The following is a 19486-nucleotide window of genomic DNA, read 5'->3' on the forward strand; positions in this document are numbered from 1 at the left end:
TCCACTTTCTTAAGACAAACTATAATGTAACTGACTGCTATTAACCTGCCTGCAAACAAACAAGCAACATTGCGGTCTTTGTACGAGTCTAACAATTTTAAGCGTCTTTAAGTAATGGTTCGAAAATGGTCATAATAATTAATTCACACATATTATTTGTAACAACATGATCACATGGGGAATCGATATATTGCTTTCGAAAGTTCACTGTACTGAATTACTAACAAACACCATCTCCCATCAGACATTTTTGCATCAGCTCAAATGTGATTACCTTCCCCTCTAGTGCTACTTATAGCTGTTGTGCAAATAAACTCTGTGACATGAGTTCTGGTCCCATGGAAACCTAGAAGTAATCGCACAATTTGGAGGTTGCATTTTCACATTTAAATTAAATTTTTACTCTACTGATGATGATTAGGTTTAGGGTTGGGGTATGGGTTAGGGGGTAGGATTAATAAATTACAAAAAAATAAAAAATCTGTTAATCGAATTACAACATTTACAATTACAAATATAACTTGGTAACTAAATATATTATTTGGTGTCACCCTGTGGACATTTCCAACCTAGTCTTATAGAGTAAATTTACTATAAATAAATATTTGCAAAATGCGTTTTACGTGCAGCATTGTATGTTTCACTACAGTTTCCTGGTGAAATGAACACTAGAGGTGCCACAACAACTGTGTGTTTTAATCACTTTCACATAAATCACGACAACAATGGCTGATTATGACTTTATAAACATTTATTTTTCGCTATGTTACTCACACTTTTACTCTAATGCATAATTTTAAAAACTACACATTTTAACGCTTCTATTACAGACACACCTACAGTTACACTTCTTCAAATATGATTAATTTCTGCTGTAGCTCACCTGATAGTGTTGGACTTTGGACTCAGGATCAAGGTTCAAGCCCAGCCAAGCACAGAAGCTGTCATGTGGAACAAAAGTATCACAGAGGTGACATGAAATTACATCGTTGCTTCAGAAAAAAGTGCTTTTTATGTTACATTTGCGACAAGAACACAATCAGTTGAGTGTAGGTGTTGGTTTAGGGAAAGGATGTCTGTTTTGTTCACCTCTCATTTATCTTTTATGAATCTATTGGTTAGGTTTAGGCTAAAGTTTTAGATTAGGGTAGTATGTTTTACTCATTAAAACCGCCATCTAAAATTATTTTTAAAACCATGTCTGATTACAACATAATATGACTTGCTTTTGGTGGCCTCACTGGACATTTCACTGGGAAACTGCAACCAAACATGTAATACAGCACGGATTTTTGGTTTGCAAAAATATTGCCCACCTAAACTGCACTTCCAGCATTGGCCACAGGGGGAAATGGTTTGAATTTTGGTTAGAACAGACTGATTTAAGCAGCAGAACTTTCGATATCCTGTTTCCAAATTCACAGTGTGATTAGTCTGTTTTGGGGCCATTATAGAGCCAGTTTATTTTTTTCGCCCAGAACCACCTTGTATTGGTTCCAGATTGGGCTACGGCACCAGTCTCTGCACCATGTTGGTGGAAAAGGTGCTACAATGGCTAATATTCAGAGCTCCGTTTCTAGCCATTTCCATTACTTACAACAAGCCCTCTCTCCCAAAATGGATCTCATCCCTTTTGTATGTACAATGTACGATCACTCAATATTCATGGCCACTATTTAAAAACAGGCTGGGCAGATGCATCTCTGGTCTCACTTCAGTTCTTTGATGCCCCCAACGGACACCCACTTGCCACCATCTGTTCAAGCACAAATCGTACAGGAATTCCCCCTAGCATTTCTGAGAAGAAATCTCTTAACTATACATTGGTCCAATGTGGTAGTATATCAGACACATAACAAATTTATAGGTACACCGCAACACCTTGCAAAGTCCTTTTTCCCCCCAGTCTTGCCTGGTTAATGGCTTGATAAATATAAGAGGAAACGTGAGCTTTGGGTTATCAGATTTGGGAGGGGGCTGACTGTTTTTTTTAAAGAGAGGAAAACAGGCATTTGTAGATATCTCAGCTATCTCAACCAGACTTCCTTACTTGGCTTAGACTTCATTCACCAACACAACAAGGAGAAACATAATTACTGTAACACGTTTTTTCTTTATATGTACAGTACCTGTATCTAATTCCAAACTTCTATTGGGTGCTCAGTGATCAGTAGAGGAATGAATTGATTGACATGTGTCAAAGCATTGTAAGAGCTACTCTAGAGTGATTGTTTCCTGAAAGTACACAATTGTTGTTTCACCGATCAGTGGGAGAGTGTGTATTTGGGACTGTCTGTTGGCAATAAGACAGACCACAGCAGAAGAGACAGTGATGTTTCTCCTCAACAGAACCCAGGGCACAAATGGTGCACTGCTTTTGGTAATGGGGTCAGAGGTTAAGCATACATCTGGTCTTCCACTCCTCCAAGTTGAACTTTCAGCAGGGCAAAATGGATGAATTAACTAGATTAAGATGTCAAGAGCTGCCACTACAGCATAATCTGTAGAATTTACACATGTGGTGTAGATTGAATGGACTAAGATATACAAGTAATTGTGAAAACATGTACATTTACATATTTACAAATGGAACATTTTTAAATGACAAATTATGGCATATACTTCCAGTAAGAAGCATTTTTAACATAAAGTGTGAAACATTTTGTCAGATTACCTAAGAATGTGCTTCATGTGGTAACATCCAAATTACCTGTCATTTATCAACCTAACTGTATTCAGTTACTATAACGAAGGTAATTTTATGTGTCAGATCAGGGCCTACATTCACTTTTTGCAGTGTATTGAAATTAATCATATAAATTATGGACCAATGCGAAAACCTCACACAATTATATTCAGTTGTTAACATTATGGAACAATTATAATTAGTTTTCTAAAGCAATTAGAAATGAAATACACCATAAAGTTTATACAAAATACCTCAACTATAACAGAACAACGGACAACCTACAAATTAACATATCAAAGCTATGTTGCATTTTGGAGGGGCGTGGATCTTGTAGGTACCCTTAAAATGTCTCGTTAAAACAAGTGCTTTTATTTATGAAACAAAAAAGAGAAAGTCTACGAGGATGTCAGTGTCAAATAAAATGAAAAGAAACACTGACACTAACATTATGCACATTAGCTCTATCCTCATAAGTCAATTTTATTACTTGTGTGGTTGGGATTTCCCATGGGAGCTATAAACGGTCACCGTAACCACCAAGAGCATGCACACATACAAACACCCACATTTCTGCAGAGTGTCATCCATGTGGCCAGTGCTGAGAACATGTCATTTAAATTCACACATGGCACATGTTCGTTCAAACCATTGATGTCATTGAGTTATTTTGCACTCTGAGCAATGAACCAGGAGGTGACAGAATAAATTGTTACGCTAAAGAGAGGATGGCAAAATGCAATAATACTGGGTAACAATTGACATTACAGTGCCCATGCTACATAGTAGTACATGTTATTACTAATTAATTACTTTGTTATAACAATGCAATTACAAACATCGCCACTATTGCAAACAGTTGTGATGATTAGATGTTAAGCACACGTAGTTTATTGAGTGCCTACTTATGTAAATACACAATAACAGGAACAATGTGAAATAAAGCATGACCAATTATTGGAGCATATTGCAGGTTTTGGGTGATACTGAAGACTGGTTTTTGGTCTAAAACTAAATCAACACAAAAGTGCACTTCCTTACACAAGTAATGTGTCATTTTAATAATAAATATATTATAAATCTGTGATGAAGAATAGCATCAGCTGATTGTTTATAATTTTTCTCAGCCAACATGCTGAGAGTGTCTTGTAGTTATCTTGTTATTGTTACTCATGAAGCATTTAACTTCAATGATTTTCAGATTTTTTTACCTCAATCTCATGAGGTTTGACTTGCACAGACCAAACAGTCTTTTGTAATATTTAAATCTATAATGAAGTCATAAATAATGCTAACATAATTTTTTTGTAGATACTGATCTTAATGGAAAATGTTCACGCACTGTTGGTATGAGCATCTAATTTGCACCAGAAGTATCTATTTTGCCCCCCAAATAACAAATAACAAAACAAAAAACTGTGATTCACTAACACAAAGTGGCTCGACAACTGATAAAAACCTAGAAACTAACAGTGGGTTGGAAATATATGTGGTTCTCTGTAGAATAATCAGTTTTTGTTTCTCAGCTCTCATGAGAAAAATAATAAAATCCCAGTTGCCCAGAATTTACTGTTGAGACAAACCAAACATCTCATCCAAGAGCTTTCACATGAGATCAAGTCTAACCAAAGCTCTGCCAGTGTAATTGATTTTGGCCTGGAAACACCTCATTGGAACAGAAATAATCTGTATTCTTAATTGAGCCCTATTAGATTAGGCCGATCCAAAATTGAGTGAGAGGGGCGTAATGACCACCGGCCTGACCTTTGTTTGATCTGCTGCCCAAGAATTGACACGATGATTGGAAAGACCCCTGCACTTTAGACCTTAAAAATCAACCAGTAGTTGAACCCCGATCTGACACATACCCTCAATCAAAGCTGTCAAGGCCTAATGATCCTCATTAGCAATTTCCTCTAGCCATGCCAGCACTGCTGAACTATAACACCAAGTTTTAGCACTTGAGCTTATATTGATAACAACTACAGTGACCCCAAAAGTACTTAGACAATTTTGGACACTTCTGAAATGAGTGAAATTCATTGAAGTACATTTCTGAAGTAACAAAGAAAGTCATACAGGTTTGGGACAACATGAGGGAGAGTAAAGGCCGAAACATACTTCACGCAAGATTGGCATGGCCAACGCGTGGTCTCGTTGTACATAAATTATGTGCGCTCTTGCGTTGCTCTGGCAGTTAAGAACCTCAGACCATAAGAGGGCAATAGATTTTTTAGGCGTGACCATGAAACCGATTCTGCATCTGAAACCAGGAAAATGCTGCCTTTGGAGGCTGTATACGGAGGCAGGATGAAAATAAGGTGCTTTTCAAATTGTTCGGAGACCAGTTTCCTTAAGAGTTCCATTCATTCAAAACAGCTGTCAGTTAAGCCATTAACTGATTAGGCAGCAAGTCAGCTGCCTATGTTTTTGGATGCAGCCCGGATGTGGTAGATGAGTCGATAGATGAGGAGTGGGGAGAGACACAGAGAAAAAACAAGTTTGTTTGAATGGACTGGGGACAAAAAGTCATATATATTTTTGAAAAGATTCAACTCAAAATGCTGCCCGAGTCCGCTATGACAGTTGTTGATTGAAAGAAGAAAATCCACCCTAGTCTCTTTGCGGCAATGCTGAGAATGCAGCGTGTACTTGCGTTGTGTTATGAATTGAGCGCTGACACATTCCACAACACAAAGATGTGTGAAATCGAGCTTGCTAGCAAGGTGCATCTGTGTACACATACTTGCGTTGAGTATGTTTTGGCCTTAAATGATTACAGGTGAACTATCCCTTTTAAATGTCCAAATGTCTTAATAAATGTCAAGTACCTAACAATTGTGCAGAAGAAAAAGGACAAATATTTTTCATACCTTGATAAAGGCTTGTTGCCGAAACATTGGTAATAAAATAAACTTGTAAGAAAGTGTGCAGTTATATATTTTTCTTTTGAAAGTTTTTATCCTAACTTGCACCTCCATACTTAAGGTGTGCGCTTGCTCCAGTATCTCTCTAAAAGAAAGAGGACAAACAACATCAAAACAGGAAAGGAAACATTAAACTCCAGTCTGTGCAAAGGCTGGCCATGTGAGAGTTTTTACATCACAGTGAGGTTGTTGACAGGCTGACTTAATACAGCGATGACCGCACCAAGATCTAGCACGGGGTGCCATTTCCAAAAATGTCTTGGGGGAGATGAGTGTCCCAAACACAATGTGACAAAAGTGATACTGAGCTGAAGGTTTCTGAAAGGAAATCAAACAATATGGGTAGGATAGGATTTCAAGCAGCACATAGACAGGTCTTTTGTGGACTTGAAAACTAAAGAAGGCTGGACTTGAGAACTCTAAGATGGACAAAGAGACTCTCTGACGGGGAACTTGAATCTGGGAAATTCAACAATCTATCATACTTAGGCTCTCTGCAAATATTTTTCCACATCAAATATGCAAAACAAATATTAGCTATTTCACAAAATATGTGCTTTTGATTTACTGCAAGTGTTTACAGTAGTGCACATGTAAATTTGGTATTAAGAGGTGACATTTTAGATTTACATTACTGGTAAACAGGCTGCATCATTGTCTCATTAAAACTGCATATAGAAGAGCTTGACACACCGAGTGATGTTTTGGTTGTAAAATACTTTAATAACTTGCCATATTTGAAGCTGTACATGTACAGTACATTCGGCACAACCTTTTCCTCTCAGTCCCAGTTTCAAACTGAGCTTTTTGGATCAATCCCAACTCCACAAAAAGAATGGTAACCTTCACTTACACCGGGCCTTCAAACACAATAATACACATTGACATGATGTCAGACTGTATATAATAACACATCGTTTTGTTCATGGGAATGTTCTTTGTGTTAACTCGAGAGAAACAGTATACCACAAGCGGACTGGTTCCTTTTAAAATGCCAGTGGCTCCAACTGGAGTAAAATCATTTGAGGATGTTTTGAGTGCATGATGATACATAACATACCAGGCCACTCATTTCTGCCCTTTTAATGGGCATTTGCAGCAACAACTATGGTTTCTGATTACACAATAAATCAGCCAAACGCACTTGTCGTAAATGCCACACAATGGCATTACCTTGGTGCCTGTGGCACTTCTTTTAAGCGTGGGACATGGAGAGCACTGCTGCTACCTTGTGGGCACCAGAGGCCCTTTGAATTCAATTATAATGTCTACCAAAAAGCAAGGGGAAAGCGCAGGGATGGCAGAGATCCAATCTGTTTTGGAGAAATTATCCATTCACTAACAAGTGGTTCCCCTTTACTATGCCTCCTGCAGACATTCCAGGCCATATCCACACTTTGTATACCAGTTCTGAGACTGGATGCGAATCCCTGCTGAAATTCAGTGCATCTGGCCGGAACATTATTACCAGTATGCTTTATGCCTTAAGGTCATTGTGGGAGCAAACAATGACAGCACCATTTTCACTTGTGGTAAGTAAGAGGCAGGAACCTTTTAACATGTACAGAGATTACAGGCACAATAATAAGTACACATGTGTACTTATTATTGTGCCTGTAATCTCTGTACATATTAAAAGCTTCCAGTAATGCAAATCTAATATGTATACACACACACACACACACACATATAAATATTCAAATTAATAAAGAATTTTAATATTTTTTTATACTTAAAGGGGCTTAAAGAGATAGTTTGAAAAAATGAAAAGTCATTCTTTACTTTATTATTTTGCCTTATGTTGTTCCAAACCCTTGCAATGACTTTATTTCTTCCGTGGAAAACAAGAGGTGATATTAATCAGAATGTTAGCCTCAGTCACCATCCACTTTTAAGCTTCAACTGTATTTTCCATACAATGAAAGTGAATGGTGTCTGAGGCTATCATTCTACCTAACATTTCTGTTTATTTTTCAATGGAAGAAATAAAGTCATACAGGTTTGGAAAAACATGTCATGAGTAAATATTGACATAATTTATTTTTTGGGTGAACTATCCCTTATAATATCTATAAAACTGGAAGTCTAACACTGTCCTGCTTTTTGGACGAACGCTTTGATGGTAGTTGAAAAGTTTCCAACAATCTTTGTGCCTGGCCCTGGATTTATTAAGAGTCTTTCTGTGCAACACATTTAAGAGGAAGTTCAGCTAATTGAAATACCCACAGCCATGTCTTGTGGAGTTCCAGCACACCCTTTTCTAAAAAGCGAAGCGCCACGCACATGGGCCCCATATGTCAAAGCCTTTTTTATTAGCACCAATGTGTGTGCAAGCCACTAACGAAAAAGTGCAGAGGGAGTTTTAGAGTGTGGTACCCAGGTGCTTTGAGCTTTTTCTGGGTGTCTGTCCCTTGTCTTACCATGAACTGTACACTGAACAGTTTCTGTTTAAATTATTCAGATTTTTCTAAGGACATTTATGAATAACTGGGATGACACTTTCAACACGGAAAAATAAAACCACCAGACACATGCTCTAAATTAATAATTGCTTGAAAGTAACTCACTGGTAGAAGCGACAAGGGCTGTAGGAGTTATGGCAGCAATAGTAAAGATAACTTATATATTCTGTTCTGTTTGGGAGTATGTTCCAATGGTTTTCATATTTTACAAAAAGGAAGGCTCCCCTGGTAATTTCAAATTGGTTCAAGGAAACCTGTTACGAATAAATATACAGTCTAAAACCTAAGGACAAACATGCTGGGCTGATTACCCACCATACTTCTACGGCACACACAAAGCCCAACTCCACGCAAAGCAACTAGCGCCCACCAACATCAGGTACAGTTTACATTATCTCATTGATGTTGGACTCAAAAACCAAAGGAGACAGGGAATAAGCAGTGCCATTTCTTGGGAAAACACAGACCCACTAGTGAGAGATGAAGGAAACTAGGAAAAACAGGGGTGTTACTCACTGTACGGATCATCCTTGCTTTTGGTGCCGTTGACTTTTCCGTTTTTATCGATCCTGAGAAAGAACTTCTGGTATGAGAAGAGTTTCCTCCTCCGCACGTCCCCCGTGAGGTGGTTGTAGCTGCGCACATGCCGCCCGACCACCGCCGGGGACAAGGTGTTGGCGCCCCTCGGGGCACGCACGGCCCTGTGGTTGTCATGGCAGGCCACGGGCAGCACCGAACACAGGAGAAGAAGCAGCAGAAGGGAAAGGCAGGACAGACGAAACCAGGCTGAGGCACCCTTAGTCACTTTCCATTTGCACATTGTACTGGAGCTCGGAGGACTGGGAAGACCCTCACAGAAAGGTACATGCTGAAGAGGTGTAGGAGAGAAAGGGTGCTGGCTGAAGGTGAAGCCCCAAGCGTCTGTGGTTGCTTCTGCTGCTGCTTTTCAGACTAGATCTGGTTCCCCTCGTGTCCGAAAGGAATGTGTCATCATCCATAACTCAAAACACCTCTGTGGGGAACCGCCTCACTTCTCACCTCCTCCGTCTCTCCCACGTACAATCCACTGGTGAGCTTGAAGAGCCCCTTCTGGATGGAGAAAATAAGAATGACAGACAACAAGAGGCAAAAAGTGTTCTGGAGAAGACTGGAAAATAATGTTAAAACAACCCAAACGCAACTGAAAATCTGTTCTTGATGAAATGAGAGGAATCCACAGTATGAAAAAAAAGTGTAATCCCTGCTGCGTCCAGCTCTCTTTGGAGCAGTTCTCTCTGTAACAGAGCTTGTGAGTGAGTGAGACTGTGTGTTTCCCTACTGCTCACCACTGATGTGTTAAGAGGATCCTGAGGTGGACCAGATCTCCTCCTCTGAAATAACTGAGCACTAACACTCCTCTTACCTTATTTATTTGGTTCAGGACCCCAGATGTAATCTCTTTAGCTAATAGGCAGACTTTGAAAAGCAGTTGGCTTTGAAAATGTGCGTGCGCGCGTGTGTGTTTTGCTTGTCTTTGTGCGTCAGAATGAGAGGCAAAGAGGGGCATGTTTCCCTGCCCCTCTCCTATCTGTCTCACTTTGTTTCTCCCAATTGCCTCACCCAACTCTCTTTCAATCTTTCTCTCTCTTTCTTTCTGCCCCTCCCACCCTGTTCCCACCCATCTGGGCTGTGAGCCTCAGCATTGCCTAGTACAGGTTTCCTCCAGCTAATCCCCCCCCCCACCATCAGAGACACCTGGAGTTGATTGCTGCTTTCCCTCCTTTCCCCCCAGACTGTTTTTTCACCATTGTCTTCATCAGTCTTCTGTCCAACATTAGAAAAAACCCTCAAAGGATTGCTGGGAAAAGTTCAAAATTAAAGATTTGTTAATTCTCTGTCTCAAAAATGTTCAGTCACTAAATGTTTGTCAAGGCAGCTACAGATTTCTTGTTTAGCAAAAGATCAGTTAATTTAAGAGATTTTCATCACTAATGATTATGAATAACTAAAAGTGATGGCAGAAACAACAGTTTTTGTTTACATTAGATAATAAAATATGAACTGACATGTAGCCTACTAACAATAAACAATTTTATTTTTATTAACTAACATTAACAAAGATTAATAAATGCTGTAAAAAAAACATGTTTATTGTTTGCTGTTCATGATACCTAATGCATAAACTAATGTTAACAAATGGGAACTTATTGTAAAGTGTTACCCATTTCTTTATAACTGTGACTCAAAAAGCTCTGTATGCTGGATAAAATGTAATTTATTAATTTTTATTTTATGTTATTCACTTTATAGACTGTCCCTGTGCATTAAAATGACTGTTGTCCTATTAGACTTGTAGGATGTACCTAAATGTTTATGTCTTGAAAAGACATTCAGATTAAGTTCAAAGACTGTTTAGAGCAAAAATCTAAAAGTCTTGACAATTGTTTCATTTAAAGGTCAATTACAGCACTCATAACAACTAAACGAGACATTCATCATGTTGTGGGGCAGAAGTAACCCAGAAAAAATCTCTGTCTTGAGTCTGCTGTGTCTTTTGTTTAATTTCCTTTTCATATTGTCTGACAAAATCCGTATCTCCGGTCATTCTCCTTTTGTCTGGCATCCTTCTCTGTTTAGGTAGAAAAGCAAAGCCACATTCAACCTTTGCCAAGTAAATGTCATTCAAATCATATTTGGGCATTGTCTTCGGTCCTAAATTCCAAACTGTAATGCACTTGATGACTTTAACATACATTATGTGTACTTGGTTCTATACTCTACTATATTGTATTTTGTACATATTCTCTTTTATTAATTGACCATTTAATAAGTTTACTAAGTTTATAACATATGCATATTGTATGTAATCCTACATAACATAATGAATAACTGATTCATGTGAAGTGTTAATTGTGATTTTTTGCGATTGCAATCCAAGCATCACTTACTCTGCAAACAAATTCAGATTCAAAACTAAAAAAAGGTGTGAAAGGCATTTGTGGTTCACACTGCTCCGGGATTATGCGTGCGCGTCTGGTTGCTACACATTTCTGCGAGGGTGGGTGTGAAGGAAAACTTTTTTTTCTTACTTTTTTCTTCATTGAAATTCCCAGGTCATGTTGCATAACAGCTTCATGACAGATTGGACAATCTAGCGTTTTGCGTTGGAATCTCTATCTTGCACATAAGCAAGGAAGTCAAACGCTAACCGAGGGAGACATTTACGGGTGGGGGGAAGGGCTGCGGAGAGCAGGGAGAAGAAACATGTACCTACCAACTAAACTGTGCCCAGTGTATTTGAATGCAATGACAAAACAAAATGCTTCACTGTCAATATGATTAGAAGTCACTGTGGATACACAGATCTGTTCAAACATTTCCAATGTGCTCAAAAGAGCACTTGAGAAATTAATGATTTCAGTGCTTGGCAGTTTCATACTTCTTATGTCTAAAATTTTGCTTTGTGGTTTTATTTGTTTGCAAATCGTATTGCTTGGCAAATCATTGATATTATTGTCTATAACATAACTTTCAAAGTTCTTTTTGTCACATACTCATCTGGCATATTGATAGTAAAATGGCAAAGATGTAGGGTTATGTTCTTTAACTTTTAAAAATGAGGGTTTCAATTAGAACTAATAAGGGCCTTTTAAGTTTCACAAAGAACTTTGTATTCTGAAAACCATCAACTTACTGGTTCTTTAAAGAACTCAAAAAGCAACAGACTGATTTGAAGAGCCTATAATGTAACATCTGGAACTTTTTTTTTAATCCAAAGAACCCTAATCAGCCAAAAATGGTTCTTGAAGGGTTCCTTAATAAAAAAGGTGCCTTGCTGACCCTATAAGAAACATTGAAGAACCTTTTTTGTAAAAACTGTTGGGTTCTTGTTCATTGGTTTTACAACGTAACTTCACTGGGTCCATCTAGGTGAGACACATTTTAACAATAGGAGAAAAGATAAAATCTTAAACTAATCCTCTCAAAAGCTCATGGTTGAGGATAACTGGCTTTTCTCAATCTAAGGTGTCTTGCTGGGCCAGTAAAATCTTTCTGTCCTCGTAAGCCTCATGAGTCCCAGCTACCTATCAATGTCCAGGTCCTCAGAAGTGTTGGTTTAGCACTTAATCTGATGTCTCAGAAAACACCTTGGTCTTATCACACTCTTCCTCTGTCAGACATTTCCTGCCAACACTGGGGACAAGTAACCCATCATGGAAAATGGGAACTCTTGCAACTCTGATTATTGTGATACAATTGATTGATTTTTAAAGAGATACTGAACACCACTAACATATTTTTGTTTGAAAATGCATTGATATGTTTATGCCTCTCATCCACACTGGAATGGCATTTTCATTCATACAGACAGTATTCAAGCCGCTACAGTAAGCTGTTGTATGAACATAACATTTAAAGACTCACACCTGTAAGTAAATACGGTTGTCAATCTCAAACACTGTCTGTTTGAGCACAGCCTTTGTGTGTTTGTTTACATTTGAATTTCGTAAAAGTTGGATCTTGAATATTCTTGGCCTGTTTTAACATGTCTATGTGATGTTTCAGATTGTTGATCATCTGTGTGAAAACATCAGTTAAAAATGTAAAAAAAAATGTCATAGTACAATATTCCACAACAGTCTGAAGGTCTGTACAAGTTTGGCAGATGTAGCTTAAAAGCTTTAAGAGGAGTTTGTCAGAGAGTGAAACAAAGAGACCCAAGAGCAGAGGAACAGTTCAAAGGATTTATTAACAATAAATGATAACTTTAACTGTGCTGGCAAAGACTGGAGATCCCGGCACCGTCTGCAGTTGAGAAAAGGAGTTTTGGGGATGAGTGCGCGCTGTAGCCGCACAATAGACAGATCCGCGAAGTGTGTATTCATAGACGAGTGTGTGCATTGTAGAAGTCAGGAGCAGATTCGTAGGAATCTTCCAAAGAAGCATAGTGAGGTGCAGGGAACAAGCATACAACAAGCTGGAAGGTAACCACACTCACAACACACGGGCAGAGATGGGCAACCAAACAGATACACGAGACAGGACCAACTAGGCAGAGAGTGTGAGGAAAGTTACTTCACATCAAACAACAATCTAGCAAGGATACTGAGAACACGAAGGGTTTAAGTAGGGAGTGAATTAGAGGAGAACCAGGTGTTGCTAGCACACTAATTAGTGGCATGATCAGCGTTCCCCTGGGAACAATAAATGTTCCCATGGTAACACTGATCATGCATGCCGGCTTCACCAGTGAGACATGAGGGAGAGAAAATAAAACACACAGAATACACCAACAAACTCACTAGAGCCATGACAGTATGAAATGAGCTGCCTTCGATAACTGGTCCACTACAGTCAAAACAAGTGTGTTGCCATGGGAGGGGGGGAGACCAGTTACAAAATCCATGGCTATGTATCCAGGGTCTCGAAGGGACAGACAGTGGTTGGAGGAGCCCGGCCGGGGGGTTACAGGAGGTCTTATTAGTCACGCAGATGGGGCAAGCAGCAACGAACTGGTGTACATCCTGCGCAAGCAATGGCCACCAGAAATGCTGTCTAATGAGCATCTGGGTGCGAGCCACCCCTGGATGACAAGCGACGTTGGATGAGTGACCCCACCATAGGACGTGCGTCCAAACTGATCGTGGAACAAATAAATGACCCGCTGGGCACATGGTGGGGGGCGCGGTGTTTCATTGCACAGCACGGACTTTAGCCTCCACCTCCCAGGATACCATGCCCACCATTCAAGTGGCAGGTAGGATGGTATCCAGTGGAACAGTGGAGGTCTCGACTTCAAAACATTGAGACAAAGAGTCGGGCTTGACGTTCTTAGAGCTCAGGCGATGCGAAAGGATAAAATTATAGCGAGTGAAAAATAATGCCCAGCGAGCATGTCTAGAGTTGTGGAATTTGGCGCTACGGATGTACTCTAGGTTCTTATGATCAGTCCAGACTACGAAAGGTACCCCCAAACCCTCTAACCAATGACACCACTCGCCCAAGGCCAACTGGACAGCCAGAAATTCTCAGTTACCGATGTTGTACACGAACTGACTTGCAGGGTCGGAGTTACAAGAATGGGTGTGGTAGAAAACCGCTCCTTTAATTTAGAAAACGCAGCCTTAGCCTGCGGTGACCAACAAAAGTCAGGGAGGTGAGATACATCAGAGGCATGGTGAGCTGGCTGTAATTTCTAATAAATCTCCGATAAAAGTTAGTGAACCCCAGAAACCTCTGCAATGCCTTGCGAGAATCTGGGGTTGGCCAATCAGAGATGGCTCTGACCTCGGATGAAACGATGAACCCCAGGAACGGAACCGACTGTGCATGAAAAGCGCACTTCTCCACCTTGACGAACAGCCGATTCTCTAGTAGTCGCTGAAGCACCTGCCTGACATGCTGAACATGGTTCTGGATATACTGAGAGAAGATCAGAATATCATCAAGATAGACAAACACAAAATGATCAATCATGTCTCTAAGCACGTCATTTACAAGCCCCTGGAAGATGGCTGGGGTGTTGACCAAATCGAAAGGCATAAACAAATATTCAAATTGCCCCCTATGGGTGTTAAAAGTCGTCTTCCACTCATCCCCCTTCCTAATTCAGACAAGGTGATAAGCATTGCGTAGGTCCAACTTCGTAAAGATGGATGCTCCCTGCAAGAGTTTGAAAGCTGAGGACATCAGCAGAGGAGGATAGCGATTCTTCACCTTGATGTCATTCAGCCCCCGATAATCTATACAGGGTCTAAACAAGCCATCCTTCTTCTTTTCGAGGAAGGGTGGATGAGACAGGCTGCCAGAGAATCATTGATATACCTGTTCATGACCTCCCTCTCGGGAGCCGAGAGTGAATACAGCCGTCAACGAGGTGGCGAGGTGCCAGGAAGAAATTCAATTGCACAGTCGTACGGGCGATGAGGAGGAAGGGTTGTGGCATGGGACCGGCTGAACACTGCCCCCAAGTAATGGTATGTCAACGGTACTCTGGATAAGTCTGCCGGTTCATCCTGCGATGAAACACAAGACTGGACAGGGGAGACAGCAGAATTAAGACAGTGTGACAAACAGTAAGGGCTCCAAGCAAGAACAGTGTTGGTTGACCAGTCTATGTGTGGGTTGTGCAATACCAACCAAGGACGCCCCAACACTACTGTTGCCGATGGAGATTGGATCAGGTAAAAGGACAACTGCTCCGTATGATTACCGCATCCTTCCAGACGAGACACACTAACAACTGGTAAAATTGTGTGTGGTGTTTGTGCAGCCAAGATGGTGCTCACATTTTGGTTTCATCTTGGTTAAAAACTTAAAATCAAGAACTTCATTGAGTCAAGTCACTCACATCATTTCTCTAACAGTTTACTAAAAACAGCATATCAAAATAAAAATACATAAAAATAGTATTAATACTGGATATTAAGTATTTTTATGCATAATGTATCCACACATGTAGGCTTCTGTAGTCTCTTGTGGTCCACGCAGTGTTGTCAGCTTGAACCGATCCATAATAGCTTGATGAATTAACTGAGTAGCTTTTTAAATAGTTCGGGGAAAAAAGCTTTATTGCTAAATCAGACAGCGACTCTAAACAGATAAACAGCACCTATTTATTATTGATAGACTATTTTCAAAGCATTTACGAGCTGCTTAAAATACATTCTTTTACAGCATTTGTCCACCATTCACAAAATTCAACCATGCAAAAAAAAATATTAGGATATTTTGGGCAGTGAAATGTTTTGTTTATAATTTAATTATAGACTATAAAATAAATGTATTATTTGATGACAGAGTTTGTGTTTGAAGCTACACTTCATTTTAGGAGATGAATTTAGTTAGTTATGAAGTTTTTATTTTAAATGTTTATTTTATTTTATTTTTAGTGTAAATAAAAATATGATAACTTATGCACATCTTTTTTTAGCTTATATCTCTGACACTTTTGAAGGATAATTCTGTTAAATTTATAACTCAAAATTATTATTCTCCATGTTTTTGCGGTTAATGAAGAGCTCAATGAAATTTTCTTTGGTTGGTATTTAAAGATTTCAGACTGAATGCAGACCAACGCGGCTGCCGCTCAAGCAAATATATATTATTATTATCTTCTGTGGCAGCTGCTGCGAGATGCACACAGATGCATCAGGGATTTAGGTACACGAGTAGCACGCAGAACTGCCCTGCACTGTGCAGTTTCCTGCAAATTAACTACAAAATCATGTCCATGATGACATGGCCCTAATATTATCAGTGGACCTTTCCAGTGTTTTTGGATGTAGCATTTGCAGTCAAATCGTGAGACGTAACATCTCAGCGAGTGCTAATTTCTACTGTGTTGACTCATTTGTATGTAGTGTATTTTCCCAAATCAGATACCAGATAGAGAAAAAAGATTCAGAAAGAAATCTCAGTATAGACTATTATTCTTAAGATAGGGTTCATTTTACATAAAACGTCTTGGTTACTGATGGAGGGAACGAGATGTTGTGTCGATGTAATGATACTAGGGGTTCGATCTTGAGAGTCCCAATCACTTTTCTTAAAATAGAAAAGGCCAATGAGAATTGGCGAGTGGAATTTGCATGCCACTCTCCGCCCCGGACATATGGGTATAAAAGGAGATGGCGTGCACCACTCATTCAGATTTATGCTGAGGAGCCGATAGAGAGTCCCAGCCATGTCAGCGGCCGGTTCAGCACCGCGGGAGAAGGGACACAACATCTCGTTCCCTCCATCAGGGAACAGAGGTTACATCAGTAACCAAGATGTTCCCTGTCTGTCACTCATTTGATGTTGTGTCGATGTAGTGACACTAGGGGTTCCTATAGGAAATGCTGCAGGTTCTGAATCATGTCACAAGTTACAGAAGAGTGGACACGGGCAAGCTGCTGCATGCCTCGCAGCGAGCACTCAACCATGCCGTGACCTTCCAGCGAGTTAGGTAAGGCGTCTTCCTAGTCCCGTTAAGGGGGAAGTGCTCTTCCCTCTCCAGGAGGGGAAGCACTACGGAGACCACATCCTACCAGAGGGAGGTTAACATGTGGAGAATACCTCACTTGGACTTACCAATGGGGAAGTTCACATATGGAATGATACCACCGGAGGACCCTATCTACAGAGAGGGTATGCAGCAACAGTGGCCGAGGCAGAGAAAGCTCTGGCAAGGGGAAACACAGGGTTCACCTAAGGGGAAACCGAACAGTGGAAACTCATCATACGGGATTACCAAGGGGGAATCACCACACATGGAGCACTGAGCCCGAGCACACGGGCTCACCTGAAAAGGGGAATACCACGAGTACTGGGCCTGGTGCCGTTACTCCTCCGCCAAGTTCGTCACCGAACAGTGCTTAAGAATTAAAAAGGTGTCTGGGATTCACTGGATACGGGGAACTGTTGTGGACAAAAAGGTGCACATTATCACCTTTTGAAAAAAGGTAAAGGTGCAATGCAAGCGATACATCCAACCGGCTGCCCGGTCTACCTGCTGTTACCGCATAACACTCGGGTCGAAACCGGGTCTATGCATAGGTTATAAAACCTCACAAAGTTATTGGGTGTAGCCCAACCCGCAGCTCTGCATATGTCTGCAAGAGAGGCCCCAATTGCCAGTGCCCAGGTAGGATGCAACTCCTCTAGTGGAGTGTGCCCGGACTCCCAAGGGGCAAGGCAAGTCCTGAGATTGGTATGCAAGAGAAATGGCATCCACAATCCAATGGGCTAGCCTCTGCTTGGAGACAGCTTTCCCCTTCTGCTGTCCTCCAAAACAGACAAAGAACTGCTCTGAGCATCTAAGGCTCTGCGTGCAGTCCAAATAGATGCGCAGGGTGCGAACTGGACATAGCAACAACAAGGCCGGGTCTTCCTCCTCTGAAGGGAGCACTTGCAGGTTCTCCAACTGGTCCCGAAAAGGAGTGGTGGGAACTTTGGGCACGTAACCGGGCTGGGGTCTCAAGATCACGAGAGAGTATGCCGGCCCAAAATCCAGGCATTTGTTGGTAACAGAAAGCGCCTGCAGGTACCCCACCCTCTTGATGAAAATGAGCGCCACCAGGAGGGCTGTCTTCAGAGACAAAGTACTGAGCTCTGCCTGCTCCAGGGGCTCAAAGAGGGCTCTCTGTAGGGCAGGTAGGACCATAGAGAGAACCCAAGAGGGAATCAGGTGTGGTCTAGGAGGATTCAACCTCCTCATGCCCTTGAGGAACCTGTTGATCAGGTCATGCTGTCGTGAGGGTCTCCCGTCCAGTGTATCGTGATAAGCTGCTACGGCAGCCACGTACACTTTCAGGGTAGAGGAAGACAGCCATCTCCCAAGCCCTTCCTGAAGAAAAGACAGCACAGACCCGACAGCGCATCTCTGTGGGCCTTCCCCACGGGAAGAACACCAGATCGCGAAGAGACGGCACTTCAAGGCATAAAGCCACCTCATAGAGGAGGCTCTGGCCTGAGTGATTGTATTTACCACCGCTGGCGGAAGACCCACTAGGTCTTCCGCGTCCCGTCCAGGAGCCAGACGTGGAAATTCCAGAGGTCTGGCTGTGGATGCTGGAGCGTGCCCTGCCCCTGAGAATGTCCTGCCTCAGGGGGATGCGCTAGGGAGGTGCTTCTGCTAGGAGCATCAGATCCGAGAACCAAGTCCGGTTGGGCCTGTACGGTACAACGAACAGGACTTGCTGCACGTCCTCCCTGACTTTGCACAGAGTCTGTGCAATGAGGCTCACTGGAGGAGACACATACTTGCGCAGCCCCCGAGGCCAGCTGTGTGTCAAGGTATCTGTGCCGAGGGGAGCCTCGGACAGGGAGTACCAAAGGGGGCAGTGAGAGGACTCTTGGTAGGTGAACAGGTCTACCTGTGCCTCCCCGAATCTCTCCAAAACCAGCTGGAGTACGTGGGGGTGGAGTCCCCACTCCCCGTGGAGCGTTACCTGCTGTGAAAGCGCATCCGCTGCACAGTTGAGGACGCCCGGAAGGTGAGTGGCTCGCAGAGACTTCAACGTATGCTGACTCCAAAGGAGGAGGTGACGGGCGAGTTGCGACATGCGACGCGAGCATACACCACCATGGTGGTTTATGTACACTATGGTCGTTGTGTTGTCAGTCCGGACCAACACATGCTTGCCCTGAATCAACGGCCAAAGCCTCCTCAGGACCAGCAACACCACCAGCAACTCTAAGCAGTTGATGTGCCAAAGGATTCGAGGCCCCGTCCAGAGCCCTGAGACTGCCTGCCCATTGCACACGGCACTCCAGCCCGAGTCTGAGGCATCTGTCCTGACCATGACATGCCTTGAGACCTGCTCTAGTGGAACACCTGCCCATAGAAACACCAGGTCCGACCAAAGGCTGAAAGTCTGATGGCACTGTGGCGTGATGGTCACATGCCGGGTGCCGTGGCACCATGCCCACCTCGGGACTCGAGTCTG

The 19486-nt window shown here is 41.8% G+C and overlaps 1 protein-coding gene across 1 annotated transcript in view; it reads right to left on the reverse strand.

Moving 5' to 3' along the window:
* The window catches only part of fgf10a (fibroblast growth factor 10a), a 35473-nt gene extending 25838 nt beyond the window's left edge, over positions 1-9635 (reverse strand). The window contains exons 1-2 of the mRNA XM_051681704.1: positions 9478-9635; positions 8592-9164 (exon numbers count right to left, since the gene is read on the reverse strand). Of these exons, the coding sequence (XP_051537664.1) occupies positions 8592-8895 (304 nt within the window). The 5' untranslated portion in view covers positions 8896-9164; positions 9478-9635. The remainder of the gene's footprint in view (positions 1-8591; positions 9165-9477) is intronic.
* Positions 9636-19486: the final 9851 nt, after the last annotated feature.

Source organism: Myxocyprinus asiaticus, chromosome 40, assembly GCF_019703515.2.
Source record: "Myxocyprinus asiaticus isolate MX2 ecotype Aquarium Trade chromosome 40, UBuf_Myxa_2, whole genome shotgun sequence".
NCBI lineage: Eukaryota > Metazoa > Chordata > Actinopteri > Cypriniformes > Catostomidae > Myxocyprinus > Myxocyprinus asiaticus.